The 27200-nt window shown below is 42.5% G+C and overlaps 1 protein-coding gene and 1 pseudogene across 2 annotated transcripts; one reads left to right on the top strand and one right to left on the bottom strand.

Annotated features, from left to right (window-relative positions):
• On the top strand, positions 1 to 22528 carry PTGR1 (prostaglandin reductase 1). Of its 2 annotated transcripts, none has more exons than XM_002916524.4 (10): positions 1 to 137; positions 2428 to 2543; positions 3948 to 3993; positions 4783 to 4839; positions 9656 to 9823; positions 11636 to 11753; positions 12460 to 12615; positions 14909 to 15017; positions 18960 to 19078; positions 22262 to 22528. In XM_002916524.4, exons 2-10 carry the CDS (start codon positions 2438 to 2440, stop codon positions 22370 to 22372), a joined length of 990 nt encoding a protein of 329 aa, XP_002916570.1. In that variant the 5' UTR covers positions 1 to 137; positions 2428 to 2437; the 3' UTR covers positions 22373 to 22528. The 2 variants fall into 2 exon arrangements, with proteins under 2 accessions (XP_002916570.1, XP_019652272.1); XM_019796713.2 differs by lacking the exon at positions 1 to 137 and adding an exon at positions 311 to 445.
• Positions 6268 to 7122, bottom strand: LOC105236411 (annotated as a pseudogene).
• Positions 22529 to 27200: the final 4672 nt, after the last annotated feature.

The raw sequence follows: 27200 nt of genomic DNA, 5'->3' as shown, positions 1-27200 counted from the left end.
ACACACACACACAGGAGCAGCTCCGCCCCTGGGGGAAGCCCCACCCTCTCCTGGAGGGCCTTAAATCCAGGCGGTGGGGCTCTGCTGCACAACCCCAACCACATTCTCCGTGTAGGTAGTGGGACCTGCGGACTCCGGTAAGTAAACATTTCCGCCCCACTCTTTTTTTTTTTCCTGCTAAGTTCCTAGAATTCCCTATTGTGGAACATTTGCACGTTGCTCTCTCTCTCCTCTTGCTTAACTTCTGAGTCTTGCACTACGAGGAAAGTGAAAGCCGGATGTCCCGATCAATGTCTATGGGTCCCTGCTTGTTCTTGGAGAGTTCGGAGACGTGCTGCAAGGAAGGGCATGGTCTGTCTGCATTCGGGTGCATTGCATAGCTGCCTTAGCTCGGACTGCAAAACTGGGACCAGTGTGGAAGAAGAAAGATAGGGGTCGGAATTCGGTTAGTGGGCACCGGTGTGTGCGGGGAGAAGCAGTGGAAGCCAGAGGCGAGTGTGCCTGCGGGCACTGCACCGGGACACCTTCTCCTGGTGGTGCGATTCTCCTGAACTTCGGCCGCCTCTGAGGCCATGTCCTTTGGGGCTGGGGGGCGGGGCGGGGAAGGGGGGAGCGTCTGGACTTGCAGCGAGGTCAGAATTCGCACTTGGCTGCCTTTTTTGGGAGGAGACAAATAGAAGAACAGGGCTGCGGACCCGACACCGGGAACGCTCTATTTGCAATGCAAAAGTGTCCAGGGCACTGCTGTTAACCCCAGCTGGGGTCGCCTCTCGGTGTGTCAGTCAAAAGACACAACCAAGCCAACGCATAGGAAAAGGAAAGGTTTTACTTGCAAGAGTAAAGAACACCAGGGATATTTCCCAGAGTAGTGTCACTCCGAAAAACAAAATTAGGGAAGTTTTAAGCTTAGGGTACATGCATATTCATGAGGGGGTTGGGCAAAAGAAAGTTCAGTATGGACTTGGGGCCAAGGTGACAGAGCCCAAGTCCTAGCTGATAGAAGTCTTGAGGGCCATAAAGAGTCGGCATCNCCAGTCAAAAGACACAACCAAGCCAACGCATAGGAAAAGGAAAGGTTTTACTTGCAAGAGTAAAGAACACCAGGGATATTTCCCAGAGTAGTGTCACTCCGAAAAACAAAATTAGGGAAGTTTTAAGCTTAGGGTACATGCATATTCATGAGGGGGTTGGGCAAAAGAAAGTTCAGTATGGACTTGGGGCCAAGGTGACAGAGCCCAAGTCCTAGCTGATAGAAGTCTTGAGGGCCATAAAGAGTCGGCATCATCAGCTCTCTGACTCCATTTCGCCCGGAGGTTGAGTGCTCAGAAAGCCGAAGGATGTGCCTGAGATCGGTCTTTGCTTTTGAAACAGTGCTGGGAGTTTTACCATTGGTTTATTGTCTCTGATCCGGTTGGGCTCTTTTCTGGCCAGGTAAAAACAATTAGGTTTTGCATTCCCCTCGTTCCCATAAAATTCTAAACTACTGAGGTTTTGCATTCTTTTGTAATTCTAACACATCGTAGAGGAAGTTCTGCAGGAAGCGAGCTCCGGCAAGGAGTCAGTAGGGCATAGATCGCAAGGATAGCCTACGGCCTAAAATGACTTCTCCTGTGGCCAGAAAGATATGTCTCAGTTTTCTTTTCCGGGGGCCCCTAACTCTTTTCTGCTTACACTGCCGTGGGACCGTTGAAATCGCCAGCGACTGCAGTCCTGTTCGCTGGAGGTACACACGTGGGGAAGGAGCGGCTCCCGCGTGATGCGGAGGAGATCCGTCCAAGCAAATTGTCCTGATCCCAAAGTTCAGGGCCGCCTGAATCACCTCTCTTGGTTTCCTGTGGAGGCAAGTTTAAACCCTGGATTTCCCGTTTGGTGCCAAAGTAAACTCGGCACTGAGCGGAGCAGCAGCGCCACGCCGTGGCATTCAGGAGGCTGAGCCTGCCTGAGAAAGCTGTTGTAGCTGTCTGAAATGTGTGCGGGGACGTCTATTCGGTTCTTTGTGTTTGACGCTCTTTCTCAGGATTCGCTGTCTGTGAGGCGAGGAACAGAGTATTCGAACACCACGTAGCTGTCCAGTGCCCTAGCGAAACCCCAGCGGGGGCTGCGAAGAATTTCTGTGTCCGTTTTAGCATTTTCCTTGTCTTGGAGATTTCTGAGGAGGCCTTGGTTTCCTCATTTCTACCCTGTACCCTGGCAATGATAATAATACCTATCTTAAAATTCATGAGAATAAAATGAGATAATGCATATGAAGTGCTTAGCACAGGAATAGAAATGTAGTAAATACCTAGTAAATGTGGTTGGCGTTAAATGATCACGAGGAGAAGTAGATGGTGATAGACCCTGCTGCCTGGCTTCGGTGCAGGGGTGAGGAAGTCCTAACAATCCAGTCACGTCATGGCAGTTGACTACGGGTTTACTGTGTTGCAGGAACTTCAGGATGGTTCACACTAAGAGCTGGACCCTGAAGAAGCACTTTGAAGGCAGCCCAACTCATAGTAACTTTGAATTAAAAACTGTTGAACTCCCATCCTTAAAAAATGGAGGTAAGTCATAAGGTTTGAGTTGGAAAAGTCTGTATCCGTTAGCTTTTGCTGCATAATAAACTACGGTGACATTTAGTGACATCGAACAACAGTCATTTATTGGCTTACAATTCTGTGGGTTGGCAGTTTGGGCTGGGTTACATTGGTGGTAACTCTGTAGGTTTCATCTGGGCTAACCGTTTAATCTAGGATGGACCTCACTCATTTGGCGGTTAGCAAGCTCTCAGCAGAGGTGCGTGCCTCAGTCCTCCGGGTGGCCCTCCTAGCAGGCTCATTTCTAGCAGGCTGTGAGCTCACTGTCTTCACTCACTGATCTTCACTGACCTAGAGCACTAGGCGTTGGCAAGTACTTTTCAAGCCTCTACTTGTATCACGTTTGCTAATTTGCAAAGCAAGTCTGGATTCAAGGAGTGACACATAGACTTCTTGCTGGGAGGAGTGGCGAGGACGCCCCACACAGCAATGGGAGGTATTTGTGACAAGTTTGCAATCCGCCACAGAGACTTTTTCAAGGTTTTCTGTTTGAAGCCTTGATGTCATGTGGGAGGAGCCCTCTGATTTCTTTCATAATTGAAATGGTACATTGTTTGTGACTTTGACCACACCCTGGGGAGGATTTTCTCTCTGTCCTGGCAAGCCTGATGATGGGGTAAGCAAGTGGGGTAAGCGGGGCCTAGCAGCCGTGTGCAGAGCTCAGATTATCCTGTGTGAAGACAGGCGGGAAAATCTCTCATCCTTCACTGAGGAGTCTCCCATCGTTGGGGGAAGTGGAAGGACAAGGCAAACCCCCAAAGAATCTAGGGGAGAGAAACAGCAGCACGGTCTATACCATGTTTAGAGATTAGCTTTGTAGAGCAGACAATTAAGGGGTGTTTACAGGTAGGTAGGCAGGCTTTGAGAAAGGGGCATGCAATCAAATAGCATAGCCAAGTTCAGTCCCATCTAAGTTAGATAGATAGCCAGGACTGAGATTCAGGATTCCAGAGAATGTGTGCATGAGGGTCACTCCCACAAAATATCTGTAATACTAATGGGGGCTGTCAGTGAAACCTTATGTGAGCGCTGTAACATAGTGATTACAAATGTGTTCCTGAATAAGTTCCTTAATCTAAGCCTAGATAAAACGGGAACAATAACAGTTGGGAATATCATGTGAAATAATCCATGTAAAGTACGGAGTGAGTGCTGAGTGAATAACATGATGATGATGGTGATGGTGAGGATGATGATAATCTGGGCTGGACCCCTCTTGTCTCTTCAGTAGCAAGCACAGAAGGGCAACCGTGAAGCAGAAAGATGATCTCATTTAGAATGTTTATTTCAAGTGTTTATTTAGCATGCCAAAGTCAAGGAAGGCATCAAGCATTGAGTTTCTAATTGCCTATGGAATGCTTTATTTTATAGAGGTCCTGCTGGAAGCCTTGTTCCTTACCGTGGATCCTTATATGAGGTATGATTTTCCTCCTAAGAAGTCAAGTGTTGTGCTTTGAACCCCGTTTTGAAATAGTCCATCTTTTAAAATATCCAACTGATTGTCATTTCCCCCTGTTGTCCCAGTATAATATCAGCAATAAGATTCATGGATGCTCATCTTTGCCAGCAAAGGTTTGAGAAGTTTGATGAGGGATTCCCCCTGGCCCCTTTATTTGACCACCATTTCCTATCTTAATGTGTACAATTTGCCTCTCACTGCTCCCGAAAAATTAAAAGACTAAAGAAGCCCAAATCCAACTTGTCCATTTCACTACTGACAACTAATTTGGGTAGAGGAAGATGGTAAGACTAAAATAAGCTTTTCTTGCCTTCCATTTACTGGTATTCTTTTAATTTAATCAAATATGTGTACTCAGTAAACAATTCAGGGAAGGAAGGGAATAAAAGCCTTTATGGGGCACTAACCTCTCAGTAATTTTTGCTTATTGGTAAATAATGTAGTCATCATTCTTTAATATCATTGTTTTCAGAGCTGATCAATAGAGATTCAAATATAAGGTAAAAAAATGTTTCCAGATGTTAACTAGCATCCCTTTTTTGTGTGGCTAGTATGATTCTGTGATAATAATTCCAATTTGTAAGCCTTTTCCAACAAATTCTCCTACAATACCAACCAATTCCAACTAGAGATGGGGTTTGATGACCCAGCCAAAATCAAGAGTCAGACACACAGCCCACTGAGCCACCCAGGTGCCCCTCACCAGACGTCCTTATGTATTAAGAATGGATTTTTTTTTTTTTTCAGATTGGCAGCCAAAAGATTGAAGGAGGGTGATACGATGATGGGGCAGCAAGTGGCCAGGTATTTCGTGTGTCTCAGTGCTTGAAAAATATGTCTTTCCTTTACCTCCTTCTGGATCTGCCTCTGTCACCCCTAGAATTTCTTCAGCCCATGTGGTTCACTCACTGATCTTGCAAGCAACTTGGGAAATCTTGCCCCTTTCCTGACTAATTGGGATGGAGGGAAGCCTGTGAAATTACCGTAGTTGCAACTTTTAATTACTTAAAAAATTGTAATTGTCCAGTTATGATTATTGCAAAAATTCAAATAAGTCAAAAATTTATGTCTTGGAAACTGAAAGTCCCCTCAACATCTGAACCTTAGAAGTGACTGTTGTTAATGTATTATTTCAAAAATTGTTTAGTACACAAACTAATATTTATAATTTTTCTTAAATAATGGGATTATGTGCCCTTCAACAAATTGCTTTTTCTCACTTAATATGTTGTGGATACCTTTTGTGGATAATATGAAAATATACTACCTACCTTTTAATGGCAAATTTTTAAAAATCAATCTTTTTTTTTCTCCCAAAGATTTTATTTATTTATTTGAGAGAGACAGAGAGAACACAAGTGGAGCGGGGAGGCAGAGAGAGAGAAGCAGACTCCCCACTGAGCAGGGAGCCTGACAGAGGGCTCAATCCCCGGACTCTAGAATCACAACCTGAGCTGAAGTCAGATGCTCAACTGACCGAACCACCCAGGCACCCTTTAATGGCTGCCCATTTATCCCATTGTTATCTGCCATGTAACTAATATACTCCTGGTAGCAACTGTTTCCAATTTTTTCTATCACAAATAGTTCTGCAAGGAACATGTATGCCTCTTTATGTGCATGTCTGTGTATTCTTTGCCAACTTGGATGAATATTGCTTCACATTAAATTCACAGAAGTATAAATTCTAGGTCAAAGGAGATGCATATTTTATTTATTTATTTATAAAGATTTATTTATTTACTTTATTTATTTTTTTTTTAAAGATTTTATTTATTTATTTGACAGAGATAGAGACAGCCAGCGAGAGAGGGAACACAAAGCAGGAGGAGTGGGAGAGGAAGAAGCAGGCTCATAGTGGAGGAGCCTGATGTGGGGCTCTCCCATAACGCCAGGATCACGCCCTGAGCCGAAGGCAGACGCTTAACCGCTGTGCCACCCAGGCGCCCCTTATTTATTTACTTTAGAGAGAGCAAGAGAGAGCACAGGGTTGGGAAGGGGCAGAGAGAGAGGGAGAGTCTTAAGCAGACCCTGCGCTGATCACAGAGCCCAATGCGGGGTTCAGTCTCAGCACCCTGAGATCATGATTTGATGCTTAACCAACTGTGCCACTCAGGTGCCTGATATGAGCAGTCATCTTTTTTAAAATATGAGCAATCATCTGATTTATAAAAAGATGCAACAATATTTAAAATGATACAAAATATCGATTTCAAAACAACATGAAAAAGTGAGTGTGCTTAACCATACTCTGCTCATAACAGTAAATGGGTAAGAAGAATAATTCATGCTATAGCGTATTGCTAATATGAACTGGCAACAGAAAAAGTTGGTAAAGGAAGGCAGAGGAACTCTATTTTTTAAGAATTAGAACCAAAGGGCTCCATGATCATCTAGCATCTGCTCAATGTTGATCTTCCAGATCTTTCCTTTAAGGTCCCGGTTCAACTATAGCCACAATGTAACCCTTGTGCTGAGTTACTGTCTGTACTAAGCAGTCATCTGCATAGGTTCCTTTGTGTGTCCACGGTAATCGTTCAAATCTTGGATCCTTGGCAATCCTTAGAGCCACCTGATACTTTTGCCCCAGTTTCTCAGTTTCAGCCATTACACAGTCAGTTATACAACGGATACCCTTGGCATACAGACAGTCCATTATTGATTGTACTAAGTCAAGTTTGGCTATTAATGGAAAAGTTGATAAAGTTGGTATCAACCAAGGTGTGCTAAGGTGGGCCCAGCTGTGTGTTATATTGGAAGAATAAGCAGGAAGGATGTTGGGGGACTTCCTTCCTTGAGTGCACTGGGATCTTTCTTTTTTTTCTTTTTAGGTTTTAATCTATCCTTTTCTTTAAACCTCTGATCTCGGAGACTGAGCATTCACTTTGTGGTCGCATACTTTCTTTCTTTTGCTTCCCCATGCCGTACACTTATTTCTTCCAGAATCACCAACCCGAGAGATGCACATTTTTAATTTGACGTTTTGATGTCAAATTGCTCTTCAAAAAGATAGTATTAATATCCACTCCCACCAATAGCATATTAAAGAACAGGTTTCCTCATACCTGTATGCCCATTGCTTATCATCTTGGCAATCTGAGATGAATTCACGTTGATATGTCCATTTAACTTCCATTTCTTTCATTATTAGCAATGTTGACATTTTTTTGGTAAATTAATTATCAGTTTTCTTCTGTGGATTATGTTCATGCCCTTTCCTTTGTTCCTTCAGGTCTTTTCATGTTTTATAGTGATTTGTAAGATCTTCTTATATGTTAGGATTATTAGTGTTGCAAGTATTTGGGTCTTTGTTTATCTTTATTTTTCTCCCATGTCCAATCGTAGTTCAAAGTTTTTATGTGGGGCACTTGGGTGGCCCAGTTGGTGGACCGTCGACTCTCAGTTTTGGCTCAGGTTGTGATCTGAGGATCATGGGATCGAGCCCACATCTGGCTCAGCCCTCGGTGTGGAGTCCACTTGAGAGAATATTAAGCAGGCTCTGCGCCCAGCACAGAGCCAAATGCGGGGCTTGATCTCACAACTCTGAGATCATGGCCTGAGCTGAAATCAAGAGTAAGATCCTTCACAAACTGAGCCATGCAGGCACCCCTAAATTCATTTGTTTTTAAAGGATTCTTACTAACATGGGAAAAAGTATAAGTCATATATACTAGTATAATGTTGAGACAGAAAAACTGGGTTCCAAAACATAAAGTGATTTCAATTATGTAAATACATATAATATACATTTTTAAAAATGCATTTGTTTGTTTAAATCCAGTGTAATTAACATACGGTGTTACTAGCTTCAGGTGTACAATATAGTGATTCAAAAATTTTATACATTATTCAATGCTCATTACAATAAGTGTGCTCTTGGGGCACCTGGGTGGCTCAGTCAGTTAAGTTTTGCCTTCGGCTCAGGTCATGATCCCAGGGTCCTAGGATCAAGCCCTGCATCTGGCTCCTTGCTCAGCGGGGAGCCTGCTTTTCCCTCTCCTTCTGCCTGCAGCTCCCCCTGCTTGTGCTTTCTGTCTCTCTCTGTCAAATAAATAAATAAAACCTTTAAAAACAATAGTAAGTGTACTCTTAGTCCCCATCACCTATTTCACCCATCCCCCCAGGGCCCACCTTCCTTCTGGCAATCATCAGTTTCTTCACTTCATTTAAGAGTCTGTTTTTTTGTTTGTCTTTTTTTCTTTGTTCGTTTGTTTTGTTTCTTAAAGTCTACATATGAGGGTCCCTAGGTGGCTCAGTCAGTCAAGCGTCTGCCTTCAGCTCAGGTTATGATCTTAGGGTCCTGGGATCAAGCCCCACATTGGGCTCTCTGCTCAGCAGGGAGTCTGCTTCTCCTCCCTCTGCCCCTGCTTTTGCTCTCTCTCGCACACACACTCTCTAATAAATAAATAAAAATCTTTAAAAAAAATTCCACATATGAGTAAGATCATATGGTATTTGTCTTTCTCTGACTGGCTTATTTCACTTAGCATTATGCCCTCTAGAACCATTCACATTGTTGCAGATGGCAAGATTTCATTCTTTTTGATAGCTGAGTAATATTCCATTGTGTATATGTACCACATCTTCTTTATCCATTCATCTATAAGTGGACACTTGGGTTGCTTCCATAGTTTGGCTATTGTAAGTAATGCAGGTAAACATCAGGGTGCATGTATCTTTTTAAATTCGGGGAAAACATAGAGGTGAGTATATCTTTTTGAATTAGCATTTTCATATTCTTTGGGTAAATACCCAGTAGTGGAATTACTGGATCATATGGTAGTTCTATTTTTAATTTTTTGAGGAATCTCCATACTGTTGTCCACAGTGGCTGTACCAGTTTGCCTTCTTCTAATATACATTTTTAAATATATCATTAAGATTGCCATAACACACCTCAAAATATTAGCAGTTATATTTGTATTGTGGGATTAGAGCTGATATTTTTATTTAGTATATCAAATTTTCTAAAATAAATGTGTTATATAACTTAATGAGCAGGGGGAAAACAGTAAAAAATGGTAACGGTGGGAGAAGGTGGGAGAAAGAGAATCAGCAAATGAAACTGAAAAGAAGCAGCTTAGAGGGAGAGGCCAAAATCCCAGTGAATTCAGTATTATGGAAACAAATGAGGAGGAGTGTGGGTAGCCCAGACTATTTAATATGGTAGAAAGGTAAAATCAGATAATGAATGAAGAGTGTCCACTGGATTTTGCAATCAGAAGTTGTGACCTTAGTGAAGGAGGAGGGGTGGAAGACAGGCTGCACTGGAGAAGACATTGCTAAAGATTCAGGAGAGACGAGGGGCTAGGGATGGATGGTGGCCTCTGAAGAACAGAAGAGGCTGGTATCCAGGGCACCTTGAGCCAGAGGATGCATGCCTCTTGCTTAGAGAGAAGTGGGTGAGGACAGGGACGGATATGGAACCAGTTCAGAGAGTTCCTCTCTAATGGTCCACATTTGCTCTCTAGGAAGAGGAGAACCAATGCCTAGGAATTCCGATGGAGAGATGTGGGGTATTTAATCATGGAACTTAAGTGCCCTTTTAGGAAACTAACCATGTAGCACCCCAATTCCCTTGAAAGAGGTTTCCCATGTCTTAATGTGCTTTGTCTTTCAGAGTTGTGGAAAGCAAAAACTCAGCCTTCCCAGCAGGAACTATGGTAGTGGCTTTTTCAGGCTGGACGACGCACTCTATTTCTGATGGGAAAGATCTGGAAAAGCTACCCGCAGAGTGGCCAGACACGATCCCGGTGTCTTTGGCTCTGGGAACAGTTGGCATGACAGGGTGAGTTTCATGGGTATATTTCATTTGTTTAAATACCTGACATTCTGGTTTTCCACAGTAGTTTGGTCAACAAGAAGAGACTTGAGACAGTCTAGGCTCAGGGGCTGGTTCGAGTAGATGGTAGGACTAAGAAGGGAAGAAGATGGGCTAGAGTTAGTCTTGGACTGAAGGAAAGAGGGAAATTGAGGCCAGAGACCCTGTGGTCTGACCCTCCGGTCCAGAGAGTGGCAGTGAGGAGCAGCATGGGGCACGATCCCTTCCTAGCAGCTGCCAAATGCAACACAACGGAACCAGCTCCTTCCGTCCCTGGAAGCATCTTGGCTTCACTCCTCACTCATCTCTGCCTCCACTCAGAATTTAAAAGGGGGAAAAGAATTCAATCTGCCTTGGCTTTTCTATACTGTCTCTCATTCCCCACCTTTCCCCATGCACATCTGAATTTCCCGAGGTATGAAGGGATCTGAGATTATTTAAACTGAGATGAATCATATACAGTTGCTCAGCTTGACACAGACTTGAACTACTCAGGAGTTCCTTGGCCTTATCCCTCAGGAAGACTCCTGTCTCAACTGCACTTGGGACCTCAAGTTTCCGTTTATGGCCTGGAGAAGAAAGGTCAATTGAATTCCTGGGAATGTAAATTTTTCATAAAACTCCAGGTGATTCTGGAGCAGGTGGTTCTCCATCCAACTTTCAAAAAACACTTTGGAAATATTAGCTTTTGGGTCCTCAGAAAAAGTGTAGTTTTCGGTGCCTTTCGCTGCCTCACCTTTGATGTCCAACCCTAATGGATCCCCAGATATACTCAGAGGCAGACGTATAGTTTCTGTTTCATAGAGAAATAACTATACATGAATCTGTCTGAAATTTTGCAAGCAGCTTAGCCATCACCATAGTGAATATAGATTTCATTGGCTCAGACTCAGGGGTGCAAAAACATAACTTAGAAAAGCACTGTACATCATTTCTGTCTCAAGCCTGCATCTTGGCTTGTGTAGAAAAACAGAGCCTCAGTTAAATTCAGTGATTTTTCACATTGTTCAGGTTTAAAACTCAGGATTTCCTTTTTTCCTCTCCCTAGGGTTAATGCAAAGGTCCAATCGCTAATGCAGATTCTGTGTCAATAGAGGGGAGACAACAGCTTCTTGAACTTGCTCTGTCTTAATCTTATGCTGGTCCCCTTTTCCCACTGAGTCCTCAGCCACATCGCCTTCCAAGCTGGCCATCCAAGCCGGCGGCTTCTTAACCCAGTACTTGTCCAATACTGTCTGAGCTGTGTCTTTGTAGACCCCATAGTTCTTTCCTTGCAAGCTAACTTCGACATCTCATCTGGAATGAGACGGGGAAATTTCAGTTCTTCCATCCCACTTAGGAGCCATGGAAAACTCCAGGTGTTCTCTGGGAACCTCTTATACCTAGACACCACATACCATTATATCTGTTCTGAGGCTGTGGCACCATGATGACATGGAGGCTTTCCTCATGAAACTCAACCTCTTCATAGGACATACATGGGACTGAGACACGAGCTGTCTCTTCTAGGATCCCTAGAGTTTATCTTCTTATGCTGAGACTTGGCCTAGGTGCAGCCCCTTTCCAACCAGCTCTCCATTTCCATCATCTTTATTCCTATTTAAAAGTGAAGAAGGAGGAGGTGGACCATTAGTGGCTAGTAATATTCATTTCCTATATTTTTTGTCTTTTACTTGGACCCTGGCACTGGGCTGTTGAGAAGGCCTTCAGGATGTATCTGAATGAATTATAGGGGAAAGCAACAAATCTATCCACATATCTTTAATTTTCTTCCCTCAGGCTAACAGCCTACTTTGGCCTACTTGACATCTGTGGTGTGAAGGGTGGAGAAACAGTGATGGTTAATGCAGCAGCAGGAGCAGTGGGCTCTGTGGTGGGGCAGATAGCTAAGCTCAAGGTAAGTGTCTTCTTCCAGTACCAAATATTTACTCAGTACCCACAGTGTGCACTGAGAATACAACAGTGAACAAAGCAGACCTGCCCCAGTCTCACGGATTTAGTTTAGTGGGTCTAGAAGTTGAAGATACATTCAGGATATGAGAGATTTCTGAAGAGTTACTCTCTGTGTACCAATACAGTCTCTAGTCTCATCCTGAAAGTGCTTTTCAGAATGCTCTCCAGTTCCTCTATGATTAGACAGGATGTAGTCCAATGCTTTAGCCCAAATCAAAGGCTAAGGGGGCAGTCACCAGGAGGGCTGACAAGAGGGCTGAGAGTCCCAGAGCTGAGCCCAAATTATAGTCTAAAGGACCACTGTGCCAAAAGATAGCATGCGAGTCACTGCAAGAGAAGCCCAAAATTAAAGAAACAAGAGAGTCACACAAAAAGGTTGTCAAGCTAGCAAGTTAAAATAAGCTGCAAACCACATAACCATAGACCGGAATCTGTGGGTTGGTCAGAGGCAAGCTGAAGTTACAAGTTGGGTTGTAGGCTGATTCAGGGACTAATTTCACCTCTGGGCCCATTGACCCACTATGGTGTCTTCATATATGTGGCTCGGCACTTAGGGTGTTCTTGGGGAACCTGACCATACTAGACTAGGAGGGGGGGTTGGTCCATGCTTTCGGTTTATACATGGTTTCCATTTTTTTCTCCCCGTTTAGGGCTGCAAAGTTGTTGGAGCAGCAGGGTCTGATGAAAAGGTTGCCTACCTTAAAAAGCTTGGATATGATGTTGCCTTTAACTACAAAACAGTAGAGTCTTTGGAAGAAACTTTGAAAAAAGCCTCGCCTGATGGTTATGATTGTTACTTTGATAATGTGAGTACAAATTGGACTTACTATCTTCTTTACTAACAAAGTACTATACAGAGAGTATGCTTCTAGAGTTTCCACCTAAAATACATAAAGAAAGTATATATGCCTTAAAAAAGACAGGCTTATTGAGATTTAATTCACCCATTTTAAAGTGTTGAATCTAGTGGTTTTTAGTATATTCGCAGACTTGTACAACCATCACCACAATCAATTTTAGAACATTTCATTAACCCAAAAAGAAATGCTGCACTCATTATAGTCACTCCCCATTTCCCCCCAAAAGTGGCCTTTTGTGACTGCCTTCTTGCATTATACATTAGCATGTTTTCAAGGTTCACCCATGTTGTAATGTGTCTCAGTGCTTCATTCCTTTGTATGGCCAAGTAATATTCCATTGTATGGATACACCACATTTTATTTATCCATCCATCAATTGATGAGCTTCTGAGTAATTTTCACTTTTTGGCTATTATGCATAATGTTGCTATGAACATTCATGATCAAGTTTTTGTGTGGACATACGTTTTCATTTTTCTTGGGTATATACCTATACATGGAATTGTTGGGTCATGTGGTAACTCCATATCTAACATTTTGAGGAATGGACAAGCAATTTTGCAAAATGGCTGCACTATTTTACATTCGGACTAGCAATGTATGAGGGTTCTAATTTCCCTACATCCTCACCAACACTATCTATCGTTTTTATTATGGCTATCCTTGTGGGTTTGAAGTTATATTTCACTGTGGTTTTGATTTGCATTTCCCTAATTGCTAATGATATCGGGCATCTTTTCATGTGCTTACTGGCCATTTGTATATCTTTGGAGATATGTCCATTCAAATCTTTTGCCCATTTTTCATTTGGGTTGTTTGTTGAGTTTTCAGAGTTCTTCATAAAAGTTCTGATAAGTCCCTTATCAGATATAGTCAATTCTCAATATTCCTGGTATTATGTTCCATCAAGCACCACAAACCCTAAACCATTGCTTCTAGAGGAAGTAGGTACATACATGTACATGTTTCAGCTTAATTACAATCTTAGATCCTAAAAACAGCTTTTTCCTAAAAGCTTCTACTTTCTTTATTTTTTAAAAGAGGAAAAGGAGGCTCAGAAGTGGTAAGAAGCTTGCCTGAGGGTGCCCCACAAACTCATTCTTCCAGATTTGGGATTCACACCCCATCGAACCAGCCCCAGAGCTGGAGCTTTTTGAGCTACTCTGTACTGCCCCCTATTGCCCTCCCCCCCACAATCTCTGGGAGAGCTGAAAAAAGGACAGAGCCTTGGCCTTTGTTGACCTTAGCTGGGAACTTTGTGTCTCTCTTTTGTGGCTCCTGGGCATGTCTCCAGATGAGCCGGCAAGCTCTGTGAGTGTTGCTTTAGGGGTTATAAATAAACGTTAGCAAGTAGTCCCATTCTCAAATACGGACTACACTAATAAGGAGGATTGACTCTATGGTTTGCAATTCTTTTCTCCTGTTCTGTGAGTTGTCTTTCACTTTCCTTTTTGCTTTTCTTTCACTTTCTTCATGGTGTCCTTTGAAGCACCAAAGTTTTAAATTTTAATGAAGGCCGGTTTATTTCTCCTTTTGTTGCTTGGGCGTTTGGTGTCATGTCTAAGAAGGCCTTGCCTTATCTAAGGTCACAAAAATTTGCTCCTATGTTTTCTTCTAAGAGTTTTATGGTGTTAGCCCTTACATTTAGACCCATGATACATTTTAAGTTAATTTTTGTGTATTGCATAAGAAGGGGTCCGATTTCATTCTTTTCCATATCCAGTTACTCTACACCATTTGTTAAGACTATTTTTTCCTCCTATTGCATTGTTTGGCACTCTTGTTGAAATCAATGGACCATAAAATAAGGGTTTATTTCTGGACTCTCAGGTTAGTTCTGTTGATCTATATTTCTGTTCCCACACTGTCTTGATGGATACAGCTTTGTAGTAAGTTTCAAAATTGGAAAATGTGAGTCCTCCAACTTTGTTCTTGATGTGGCTTTTGAGTATTTTTTCCATGCTCTTAGATAGGAGCAATGAGATTATTGCACTGATCAGAGAACTCCAAAATATAATAAAAGGTATAAGTTATATATGGTATGTTCCTACAAATAGAAATGCCCAGCTTCTCCTATCTTTTTCCAACTGCAGTTTTCTGCACTGCTGTGCTAAATCAATCAGGGTTTTTTTACTTCTAGAATAAATTTTGTGAAATGATGGTTGTGACTTACTGATTCTCCTGAATCTTCTAGTGTTTAAATTATTTAAAATGGTTGTTTTTTTTTCTTCCCGTTTAGGTAGGTGGAGAGTTTTCAAACATTGTTATCCCCCAGATGAAGAAATTTGGAAGAATTGCTATATGTGGGGCCATCTCTACATATAACAGTACTCGCCCGTTTCCCCCAGGTAATGAGCTCGTGCACATGGTCACAGATGTAGAAAAACAAGGAGAAGATGGACAGATATGGTATAGGCCAGTGACTCTCTATCAAAATGTTAAAAAGACTTCCTTATATTCTTGATGAAATAGTGTTTATTAAACTAAAAATACGTAATTTCATATATTTGTACTAAATACATTTACATTACATTTTAATACAGAGAAATAACAGAATCTGAAAATACAGAAGAACGTTGATAATTTTTAAAAGTTGTAGTTTTTTTACCTATTGTTTTGGGCAAAGTTGTAAAAAGGCAGCCATGATTTGATTTAGAAACAGAATACGCTGTTCTGGCCGGTGCGACACGAGGGTTCTTCAGGATATTTGAGACGTTGCTGGAGGTATGGGGTTGGGGAGAGGATGACTTGATGTGGGTGAAGGGAACAACGGGCTGCCATTTCCTTCTGACAGTAGTGGGCAGTGCTTCCTAGAGCAGCAGGACACACTGGCTGTACTACCTTCCCTTCCATGGAAAGGGAAAGGAGTGTGCATTTCCCCTCTGTTTCTGGATTGTCCTTGGTTTGTTTCTCCTGTGCCTCTCTCCCCCACTTCTCTGCTCTCCAGTGCAGAGACCGCCCCCTCCCCCTTCATACCATACCATAAAAGCAGTATCAACTAGAGAACTATATTTCTTAAGTCCTACTTCTCTGAGAGACATTGTATAGGCCTCTTATTTTATGGATGGGGAGATGAATGGCAAGAGGACCAGAAGCTCTTTAAATCCTATTAGCAAGAGATTCAAAGATGAGTCTTCTGAACTCCTTTCTCATACAGAGTCCTTCTCTACTACAACAATTCTTTTTTTAAAAGATTATTTTATTATTTTATTTTATTTTATAGGGAGAGAGAGAGGGAGCCAGTGGGGGCAGGGGGGGGGAGGGCAAGAGGCTAAGGGAGATCATCTCAGGCAGACTCCAAGCTAAGTGCAGAGTCTAACACAGGGCTCAATTCCACGACCCGGAGATCAAGACCTGAGTGGAAATCAAGAGTCAGTCTCTCAACCGACTAAGCCACCCAGATGCCCCTCTACTACAATTCTGTGCTGTTGGTGAGATGACAGATTTACCTGTGGTCCAAAGAAAGGAGAAAAAAGAGCAAAAAGGAATCTTGGAGAGTGTCATCGGGATCTGGGATGATAACCATAAATAAATTGGGCATTCATTCTGGGCTGGGCTTCACTCATGGGAATGAAACCCTACAGCCCTGCTGGTTAACAACCCCACAACTGAATTAAGACAAGTGAGCGAGAGTGGAAGGGGTCGAGAAAGGACAGCTTGTAGATTCCCTCTTGGTTGTGAAAAATCGAAGACATTACCTTCTCTAAGAAGACTCCAGGTGCACTTGGCAGTCTTATTGTTAGGGACTTTTCCCCCCTATATTTTCCTAACTGATGCTAAGCTAGAATCATTGGAAATCTTCTGCCTGCCCATTGAGCAAAGCTCCAGGATGCATTTTCTTGGCCATAGTCCAATTAGGTACAGCCAAATATTTTGGGTCCAGTAACTTGATCTAGTCTTTTTAGCAATTAGAGTTTGGAAGTTCAGCTGCTTACATAGGTCTTTGAGACATCAGCTGGCCTTGTCCATCCATTCTAGATGAGATTCTGCCTTGCCTCTGATCTCTAGAAATTCTGACATATTTCATTGTTAGGATAGCTCGGGGTAATTAATTATTTCCCCGGCTTTAATGCCACATTAAAATGCCACATTCTTTTTTTTTTCTTTGATGGGTTTTAACTCTATTTATTTTATTTTTTAAAGATATTATTTATTTATTTCAGAGACAGAGACGGAGCATGGGGTGGGGAGGCAGAGGGAGAAGGAGAAGCAGACTCCCCACTGAGGCTCAATCCCAGGACCCTGAGATCATGACCTGAGCTGAAGGCAGACACTTAACCGACTGAGCCACCCAGGCACCCCAACTTTTTTAAAATTTAAATTCAGTTAATTAACACATAGTGTAGTATTAGCTTCAGAGGTAGAGTTCAGTGATTCATCAGTTGTATATAACACCCAGTGCTCATTCCATCAAGTGCCCTCTTTAATGCCCATCACCCAGTTACCCATCCCCCACCACCCTCCCCTCCAGCAACCCTCAGTTTGTTTCCTATGCTTAAGAGTCTCTTATGGTTTGTCTTCCTCTTTGACTTTATCTTGTTTTATTTTTCCTTCCCATCCTCTGTGCTAAAATGCCACATTCTTACTGTTCCCAATAAGGAAACCATATTCCCATCAGGGTGGATAAGCCCAGAAATAGTATTTCATCCTCTTCCAAGATGAGAAGATGAGGATTCCAATCCTTAACCTGAAAAGAAATATGGTTGGTGTGGATCTTCTGAAGAAGCACTCTTTCTGCAAGAGCAGTCTAGCATTTGGACGTGCCACTCTCCTGGGTCACCCTCAAATCTCACTCATACTTGCATCAGTTTATTTTGGTTCCAGACAAAGCCCTATTTTTCTGACTGCTCCTGTGACTTTCTTCAAAGTAGTCAGTGGGAACTTAGAGCTTGAGTGATGCCAGTCACCTTGGCTCTTCTTCCCAGGCATTTTCACCTGACTTCCTGGAACACTATCCTTGGGGGTCTTTCCCTCAGTTTCTGGTCCCTTAGGATCCTTGGGAAAATAAGCCAGGCAACCAACACAACCTTTTCTCTCTCACACAGAAGAGTACTACCTTCTTGATAGGCCACAGAGTAGCCTAGGGCTTTTTCTAGGCTGGTCGTTCTCAAAGTGTCGGCCCAGGACCAGCAGCATCACCATCTCCTGAGAACTTGTTAGACATACAGATTCTTGGGACCCAGTCCAAATCCAAAGTCAGAAATTGGGAGAGGGGCCAGCAGCCTCTTTCCACAAGCCCTCTGTGTGATTCTCATACACACGGAGTTGTGCGACCCCGGGGCTGACTGTTGGTATTCCAAAATGGCGAAGCCAGCGGCAGCTAGAGTTGTGGAGCCTCTTGATCTCTTCTCTCTTGGCTCTTGGGCCAGAGGTGGACACTAGCTTTTCTATACCTGCTTTGAGAAGAGAACAGGACATAGGGCTATGCCATAGAATGACTGCAGTAAGGCATAAAAAAAGAACATGCGAAGTATTGGGAACATCCGGGTATTTGTGCCTGAATAGCACAGAAACATTTTCACAGGTTATCTTCAGGACCTCTTTCTGTTCTGTAGAACTGTTTGGGATGGTTTTGGTGGGCCTTGCTCCCGGCATGTGAAGCCGAACATTCCCTGCTGCCTGGCCTGTGTACGGGCTCTGAGTGTGTCAGTCCTATTGCTGCTGTGACAAATTATCTCAGGTTTAGTGGCTTACAACAACACAGGTTTATTGTCTAATAATTCCAGAGATCAAAAGTCTACACTGGGTCAGCAGGGCTGAATTCTTTCTGAAGGCTCAAGAGGAGAGGCTGTTTCCTTGCCTTTTCCAGCTTCTAGAGGCTGCTTGCTGTCCCCTGGCTCGAGGTCCCTTCCTCCATCCACAGAGCCAGCAGCACAAAGTCTTCCAGTGTCTGTCTCTCTCTCTTTCACTCTGGTCTGTGCTTCCATCATCACACATTTTTTCCTGCTTCTGACTTTTCTGCCTCCCTTACAAGGACCCTTGTGATTATATTGGGCCCACCTGAATTATACACAATAATCTCTTCAGCTAAAGGCTCTTAACTTGATCATACCTGCAAAGTCCCTTTTGCCACATAAGGAGAGGCATTCACAGTTTCTGGGAGTTAAGATACAGCCATCTTTGGGGACCGTGATTCTGCCTACCACAGAGGCCACTTTGATTTGTGGACAGCCCCATGGATCAGAAACGAGTGGAGACATCTAGAACAGTGACGTGACTTATACTGCTTGTGTTTTCACCATGGCCACCTCCCTGGACCTTGTCGCCTAAATGTGTCCTCCTGTTCACAGGCCCATCCCCAGAGAATATTATCTACCAGCAGCTCCGCATGGAAGGGTTCATTGTCACCCGCTGGCAAGGAGAGGTCCGCCAGAAGGCTCTGAAGGACTTGCTGAAATGGGTCATAGAGGTAATGGGCTCCAGAGCCACCATCCCAGCTGCACATGAGCTTCCATTCCCTTTCCACACTATAGGTTTCACCTCCACTGTAAATACAGGTCCATCTCACTGCTCCCCCTTTTAGAACAAAATCCCAGAGAGCGTTCACACTCACTGTCTGCAGTTCCTCTCTTTCCATCCTTTCTTAAACCCACATATCAGGCTTTTACACTCTTGCCATTCTACCCAAATGGCCTTTGTCAAGGTTGACGATGTCCTCGTGCTGTGAACTGCCGGGGTCAGTTCTTCACGCCGCCCGGCTGTGGCGAGTATTTGACAGAGGCGATCACGCTTTCGGTATACTTTCTTCCCGTGGCTCTTGGCTTTCCTTGCAGATTTGTCCTCCTCAGAGGATCTCCTCCTCTCCAGCTTCTTTTCTGCTCTCCAAATTAATAATCGAGTGTCCCAAGGGACAGGACTGGGCTCACTGGGCTTCTTTTCTTCTCTACCCACAGTCTGCCTATCCCTTGCTTAGCTCAGCCGGGCTCTTGGCTTTAAACATCCTGCATATGCTGACAGCTCCTAAACGTCTGTCTTCAGCCTGGATCTCTCCCCGGGGCTCTCGGCCGCTCAGCAGCTGCACTTGCATGTGTAATACACATCTTTGACTCAACACGTCAAAAAACTAAATATGTCTTGATCTTTCCTGCCAAACCCATTCCACAGACAGACCTCACCATCTCAGTTACAGCAATTCCATCCTCCTAATTGCTCAATCCAAAAACCTTGAAATCATCTTTGATTCTTTCTCTCCTACCCACATCTCATCTGTCAGGAAATTCTGGTGGCTCAACCTTCAAAATACCCGTAGAATCTGACCAGCTCTCCCACCTCGGCTGCTACCACCCTGGGCCAGGCCGCCATCTGGTCTAGCCTGGATGTTGCAGGAGCCTCTCTCTGACCTCCTGACCTTGTGCCCCAACAGACAATTCCCAACACAGCTGCCAGAGTGATCTTTTAAAGCAAAAATCAAACCATGTCATTCTTCGGCTCAAATCCCTGCAAAACTCCCCATTTCACATACAATAAAACCTACAAGGCTGTATGTGATCTGACCTCCATTACCTCTCTAATTTCATTTCTTAGTGCTCACCCCTTGCTTGCTCTGCCCAATCTCTCCCCACTTCCCTCTGTCCCTCTGTAACTGCTTCCTTAATTCGCTCATTCCCCTTAGGACTTTGTTAAAAGCTACCTTCTGAATAACGCAACTTTTAAAATGGCCCTATTTTAAATTGCCGTCGCCCTTCATTTTCCTTTATTCAAATATTTTATTTATTTATTTTGAGAGAGAGCGCCCATTGAGGAGCTCAATCCCACGACCCTGAGATAGCAACCCCAAGATCACGACCTGAGTGGAAACCAAGAGTCGGATGCTTAACTGACTGAGTCACCCAGGCGCCCCTGCAATCCCCCTTCACTCTTAACCCTCCTTATCTTCCTTTTACCGAGAGCAGTTACCATCTTTCAACATAATGCATACTATAATTCACTTATATTTATTGCCCGTCTCCCTCCTGTGAGAACGTAACTTCCATGAAGGCAGAAACATTTGTGCATTTTGTTTTCTGAGGTACCCTCAGCATCTAGAACAGTGTCTGAATCAATGTAAACACTAGACGAATACTGTTGAGTACGTGCTGGAGGGGTATATATTCAAGCTGTGGCTCTTCCGGGCCCCAGGTGGGTGTCTTCTTAGAGCCATGGCCTTAGATCCATAGGAGGAAGCCCATCCCCTTGTCCTGTGCTGTGATGCTTTCCCACCTTACACCACGTATAACCAAGGGGCATCATTTTCGTTTTAGAGGGGAAAGTGGTATCACACTTCTAAACTCCTGGCTTTATCATCACTTCCCAATTCAAAGAAATAGATTGCTCCTCTGGCAGCCACCGAGCTTGGTGTTTTTGCCAGTGCAACTCTTGGAGTGCTGAGCTGGGCTCTTCCCAGGAAGCTGAGAAGAGCTGAATGATTTTTAATTCCCACTGTGGTGCCTCTTTGTCCCTGTTGGTGAAATCTGATCTAGCCCTCCCAGGATCCCAGCCCGACGACAAGAAGCCACTGTGCTGGGGTCCCGAATGCCTCCTCCTTACAGAGTGGACCTAGTGACAGTTTTGTTTTCAGTAACTAATGAATTGGCCTAATTTCTCTCTCGTCTACTTATTTTTTTTCTCATCTCTTCCCCTTCTGAAAAATACTTTTCTTTTAGTTTTCGATTTACAGAAAAATCACAAAGTACAAAGAATTTCTATATACCCTGTATTCTGTACCTTAAATGACCATATTAACAACACTTTTATATTAGTATTCATCTTCGAACTTTTAAGCTTTGGGTTACAATTTTTAACCCCTTTCCAGGCTCTTTGCCTCTTTAAGAACAGGAAAGAGCTGGGGCTTTCTAGTCAAGCGTTCAAATCCCAGCTCCCATACATATTAATTAGTTGAGTGACCCCCAGGCAAATAGTCCCTCCATGAATCCATACTGGGTGCTAGGCCATCACTGGAATACATTAGGAAAGTAAGTGGTATCAGGTAACTCCAGTCTCCACATAAGACCCCTTTAAAAAAACCTTGAAAATGTAAATTAATTCTACTTAGTAGACTGCCTTGCAGTAGAAAGAAAAATGGAAAACCCTCACTAAATGAACCCTTCCCTCCCACACTCCTTAGTGAATGTTCAGCATATATTGAGAGAATCTGGGCTTGATGCAAGAACAAACTGTTATCCTGCCATGGTCTTTACATTTGCTGAACAGGCTCTGCTGCTTCAGGGTCAAAGGCGTCATGATGCTACAAGCTACTGGAAGGATTAAAACAGATAATAACCTGGAAGGGGGCCCCTTTTTCCATCTTCTTCCATCTCTTCTGAAATCATTACATTAATAAGCTTTTCCATATTAGTTACTTAGAAATTGCTTAATTACTTCCTGTGACATTTCTCCTATTATTATACTGTGATCTAACATCTATGATCAAAACTTCATCTGTACTTTGTGGATCATACCCCGAGATCGACTGTAAGCTCACAGACGACAGGGCCTCTGTTTTAGATTTCCAGGTTTCCCATAGTCTACCTGATAAATTTGTTGCTGTGCTGAGAAAAATGTATCATTTAGTTTATGAAATTAATCTTTTATATTTGTTTTCATTCTGACACAGGGTAAAATCCAGTACCATGAATACATCACTGAAGGATTTGAAAACATGCCAGCTGCATTTATGGGAATGCTGAAAGGAGATAATTTGGGAAAAACAATAGTGAAAGCATGAAAAAAATGACACATGGAATCTAGAAATCATTTAGATGATTAATTCCTTTTTAACCATTTAGTAAAACTGTATGTACTACCTTCATGATCTAAGAAATAGTCATTGTAATGAGTTTGGGTACCTAATAAAACACATTTAAGTGGTATGTAATCAGAACAGAGAGTGAAAATTTCATAGTGAACAATGGCCAACCACCTTACTCCCTGCTACAGCTCCTTCTGGGTTATGGTGCAAAATAATGGTTTGGAGTCCAAAAGTTTACTGCTTCTCTGACTTTGGAGTTGTGTGTGTGTGTGTGTGTTTTCGATCTGTAAAGTGAGGATAGTAACATCTGCTTTATATACATATTATACATTTATTTAAAACATCAGCATAGGGGCACCTGGGTGGCTTAGCTGGTAAGCATCTGACTCTTGATTTCTGCTTAGGTCATGATCTCAGGGTTGTAAGATCGAGTCCCACATCAGGTTCTGTGCTCAGTGGGGAGTCTGCTCCAGATTCTCTCTCCCTCTGCCTTTTTCCTCTCACTGCATACATGCTCCCTCTCTCTCTAAAATAAAAAAATCAGTAAATCTTAAAAACAAAACAAAAACACCAGCATAATACCTGGCCTATATTAGGTGCACAGTAAGTGTTAGCTACTTTCCTGGAGAAATCAGTGAATTTGAAGTCATAAGGTTACCACCCTTATTGCTTATGATTACATGAGAAGAAATCATCATTGCTAGTATATAGGGTTCTCAGGGCAGCCCACACTGGTCCTCTGCAGCTAAGTCTAATAACATCAGACCAAGGAAGGGATCTATCATTCACAACAGCTACAAAAAGATAACACATGGGAATATAAGCCTACAAAAATGTGTGAGATTTATATGAAGAACACTTTCAAGCTTTATTTTTTTTAAACTAATCTCTGCACCCAACGTGGGGCTTGAACTTCTGATCCCTAGATCAAGAGTCAGATACCCCACCAACTGGGCCAGCCCCACCAACACGTTCTAGCTTTAAAGCACTGCTCAGGAACACAAAAGACTTGAATGGTTAGAAAGGTACCATGCTTTTGGACAGGAAGATTCAGAATTACAAAGATGTCAATTCTATTGATCAGTTCTGCCTCCGAATAGAGTAGGGGTTAAATCAGACCACAGTGAAAGAATGGGAGAAGAAAGTGTGAGAAACCTCTGGAGGAATGTAATAAACATGTGATTTGTCTCTAGGGAAGAGAACTGAGGAATGCCTGAAGGGCAGGGATAAGAAAGAAACCTGACACTGCATAACCTTTTGTACTTTTGTACTTTCCGAATTCTAAATTCTAAATCTTATAAATTATCCACTATTAAAAATAAAATTAAGAAAATAAAAGTCTCTGCTCTTCCATGTCCCCATTCCGTACGGGGGAAGTAAAATATCTGTGTGAGAGAAAACTCAGGAAAGTGTGGGGGTATCCTCACCCAAGATGGGCGCCTCTGGTGTTTTTACCTCAAAGATGTCCAGACTGAGCCTCCAGCAATTCTTCGCTTACAGTTTGAGTTTCCCTACCATGGTGCCTTGGTGCTCATGGGGATTTCTGCTCTTGGGCTTCAACTCCAACAGCACATGTCTCTGTATCTGCCTGCCTGACTCTCCAACTTTGGGGGCAGCTGTTTGTGACCTCAGTTCTCTGCTGTATCTCAAAAGAGTTGATCTTTCAGTTTCCTCAACTTATTTCTTGTTAGGACAGAGTGATGACTTCCAAATGCAATACATGCTGGCCCAGAAACTGATTGTCATGAGCACTTATTTTATTTTTATATATTTTAAGGTTTATTTGAGAGAGAGTGAGCGTGCACGAGCACAAGTGGGAGGAGGGGCAGAGCGAGAAAATCTTCAAGCAGACTGCCCACTGAACGTGGAGCCCACAGGGGCTTGATTCCACAACCCTGAGATCGTGCCCCAAGCTGAAATCAAGAGTCGGATGCTTAACCGACCGAGCCACCCAGGCGCCCCAAGAGGATTTATTTTTAATTTTGATTATACTCACTTTTTTTCCTTTACAGTTACTGATTTTCATGTCTCACCTAACAAACCTTTGCCTAGCTCAAGCTCATGAAATTTTTCTCCCATATTTTATTCTGTAAATTTTTCAGTTTTAGCTGTTCCGTTCGATCTGTGACAGAGCAGAGAATAGGGGATTGAGATTAACTACAAAGGAGCAAGAGAGAATTTTCTGGGGTGATTTCAGTGTTCCGTTGGGGTGGGGATGACATAAGGGGAGAGACATTTGTCAGAACTCATAAAGCAGTATGTTTAAATGTGCATCTTATTATATGTAAATTATACCTCAATACAGTTAATTTTTTAAAAGAAGAAAAAAATAGGTACAGTACGAAAGTCAGCCGCAAGACAGGAGTGTACTGGCTGCCAAACTGCTATGGACCCCTGACTCACTCAGAGGGAGAAAGACAGACAATAAACAGCCAAGGTAAGGCCAAAGTCTGTGAGACCCACAACCACACGCTACATATACTTTGTGGGAAAGCCTCCCAAGCGGGCATCCGTATTTTCAATTTCAGAGGAGACAGGAGGAACACAGGTCTTCATGTTTACCCCACTCCCATCAACATCTCTTTCTGGAATTTATTTTGGTCCCAAGAGTAAGATAGGTTTCTGTCCTTATTTTTTCCCAATTATGACCCAGTTTTTCCTACATCATTGATGGAATCCATTTTTTCCTTCATCGTCTTGAAATACATCTTTTACTATGTTTCCTATTCATAGGTACTTGGTTCCATATCTAGACTTTGTCACTCAAAACACAAAGATTTGTGTTTCATTATTTTGCCAATAATGTGAATAGGATCTTTTTTCCATTACATTTTTTTTTTAGTTACTGCTAGAGCTTGGGAAAGTTTTTAAATACGTCTATCAATCTATGCACAAATATGCATTTTTAATAAAGTATTGAAGAGTGCTCTTTTTAATATAGTATTTCAGATTAACTCATTTATTTTTTTGAATTTTATTTAAATTCAGTTAATTAACATGTATTATTAGTTTCAGAAGATTAACTCATTTAAAATACTTGCCACAGTGTTTTGGCATAATCCAGAACTACTGCTAAGTGGCTAATTGGACTTGATGTGCTACAACTCATTGCATCAAAAAAAAAAAAATGTGATTTTTGCCAGCATGTAATATTCCACAATTCAAGTATTCTGAGTTTATGTTCTGTGAACTTGTGTATGTCCCAAGAATATAATTTTTTCAGTGTGATTTCAATAGTAAAGTGACAGTCAACATGCTATGGACATTTCCCAATGAAGAACCAGGCAGGACATCACCACTGACATGTATCATCAGCCCAACAGAAAGTTTAAAAAGATGTACAGAGCTTCTAATTTTAAGGAAGCAAGAATTCTGCCTTCTCATCTGGAAAATCATCCAAAACAACATAGGGCATAAGAAACATAAATAAATGAATAAAAATTAAAAAGAAACTCCATTTAAGAAAAATTAAGAGGAACCAGTAGGATTTTTATAACCAGTTGTTATATAAAAAAATAAAGACAGGTAATAACAAGTGATGGCAAAGAGGTGAAAAATTGATTTTACCTATTTACTCACACATTGCTGGTGGGAATGTAAAGTGGTGTGGCTGCTTCGGGAAACAGTTCAGCAATTCTTCAAAATGCTAAACAGTTGCCATGCGCACCGCCAATTTCACTCACAGGTATACACCAAAGAGAACTGAAAACATACGTCCACACAAAAACTTGTACACATGGTGCTCATAGCAGCACTATTCATAATAGCCCAAAGAAGAAACAACCCAATGTCCATCAAACGATGAATGGCTATAATGTGGTATATCCATACAATGGAATATTATTCAGCCATAAAAAGGAATGAAGTACTGATACATGCTACAACCTAAATAGATCTTGAAAACATTAGGTGAACTGAAAGAAGACAGACACAAAAGACTATTCATTGTATGATTTTTTTTTAAGATTTTATTTATTTGGGAGAGAGAGAGCACGAGCAGGGTGAGGGGCAGAGGGAGAAACAGACTCCCCAGTGAGCTGGGAGCCTGACATGGGGCTCCATCCCTGGACTCGGGATCATGACCTGAGCCCAAGACAGACACTTAACTGACTGAGCCACCCAGGCGCCCCTGTATGATCCTATTTATATGAAATGTCCAGAACAAACAGGCAAATTTAGAGAAAGAAAGTAGATTAGTGGTTGTATGGATGGGGCAGGGAGGAGTGAGAAGTGATGGCTAATAGGTATGGAATTTATTTTGGGGGAGATAAAAATATTCTTGAATTATATAATGGTGATAGTTGCACATCTTTGTGACTACACTAAAACCACTAAATTGTACGCTTTTCAAATAAATGAATTTTTGCAGCATTATTCACGATAGCCAAGGTATCATCATCATCATTCATCAACAGATGAACGGATAAAGAAAACGCACATACACACGTGTGCACGCATGCAAATATCCTTCAGCCTTAGAAGAGGAAATTGCCGCTTGCAACAACATGGATGAAACAAGGGCATTATGTATGCTAAGTGAAATAAGCCAGTCAGGAAAAGACAAATACTGTGTGGCACCATATATGCAATCTAAAAAAAGAAAAAAGTTGGGCGCCTCAGTGGCTCAGTTATGCGTTTGCCTTCATCTCAGGTCATGATACTAAGGTCCTGGGATGGAGCCCCACATCGGGCTCGCTGCTCAGCAGGAAGTCTGCTTCTCCCTTTGCCCCTCTCCCCCGCTCGTGCTCTCTCTCAAAAATAAAATCTTAAAAAAAAATGAAAAGAAAAAGAAAGAAAAAAGTCA

Source organism: Ailuropoda melanoleuca, chromosome 7, assembly GCF_002007445.2.
Source record: "Ailuropoda melanoleuca isolate Jingjing chromosome 7, ASM200744v2, whole genome shotgun sequence".
NCBI classification, from domain to species: Eukaryota; Metazoa; Chordata; class Mammalia; order Carnivora; family Ursidae; genus Ailuropoda; species Ailuropoda melanoleuca.
This window is presented reverse-complemented; position numbering and strand designations above follow the sequence as displayed.

What these genes read in the sequence shown, in the direction of transcription:
- PTGR1 (XM_002916524.4), top strand. Translation starts at nt 2,438, where the DNA reads ATGGTTCACACTAAGAGCTGGACCCTGAAGAAGCACTTTGAAGGCAGC. An exon ending in CCCATCCTTAAAAAATGGAG is followed by an intron (nt 2,544 to 3,947) that starts GTAAGTCATAAG and finishes TTTATTTTATAG; the next exon opens with AGGTCCTGCTGGAAGCCTTG. An exon ending in TGCTGAAATGGGTCATAGAG is followed by an intron (nt 19,079 to 22,261) that starts GTAATGGGCTCC and finishes ATTCTGACACAG; the next exon opens with GGTAAAATCCAGTACCATGA.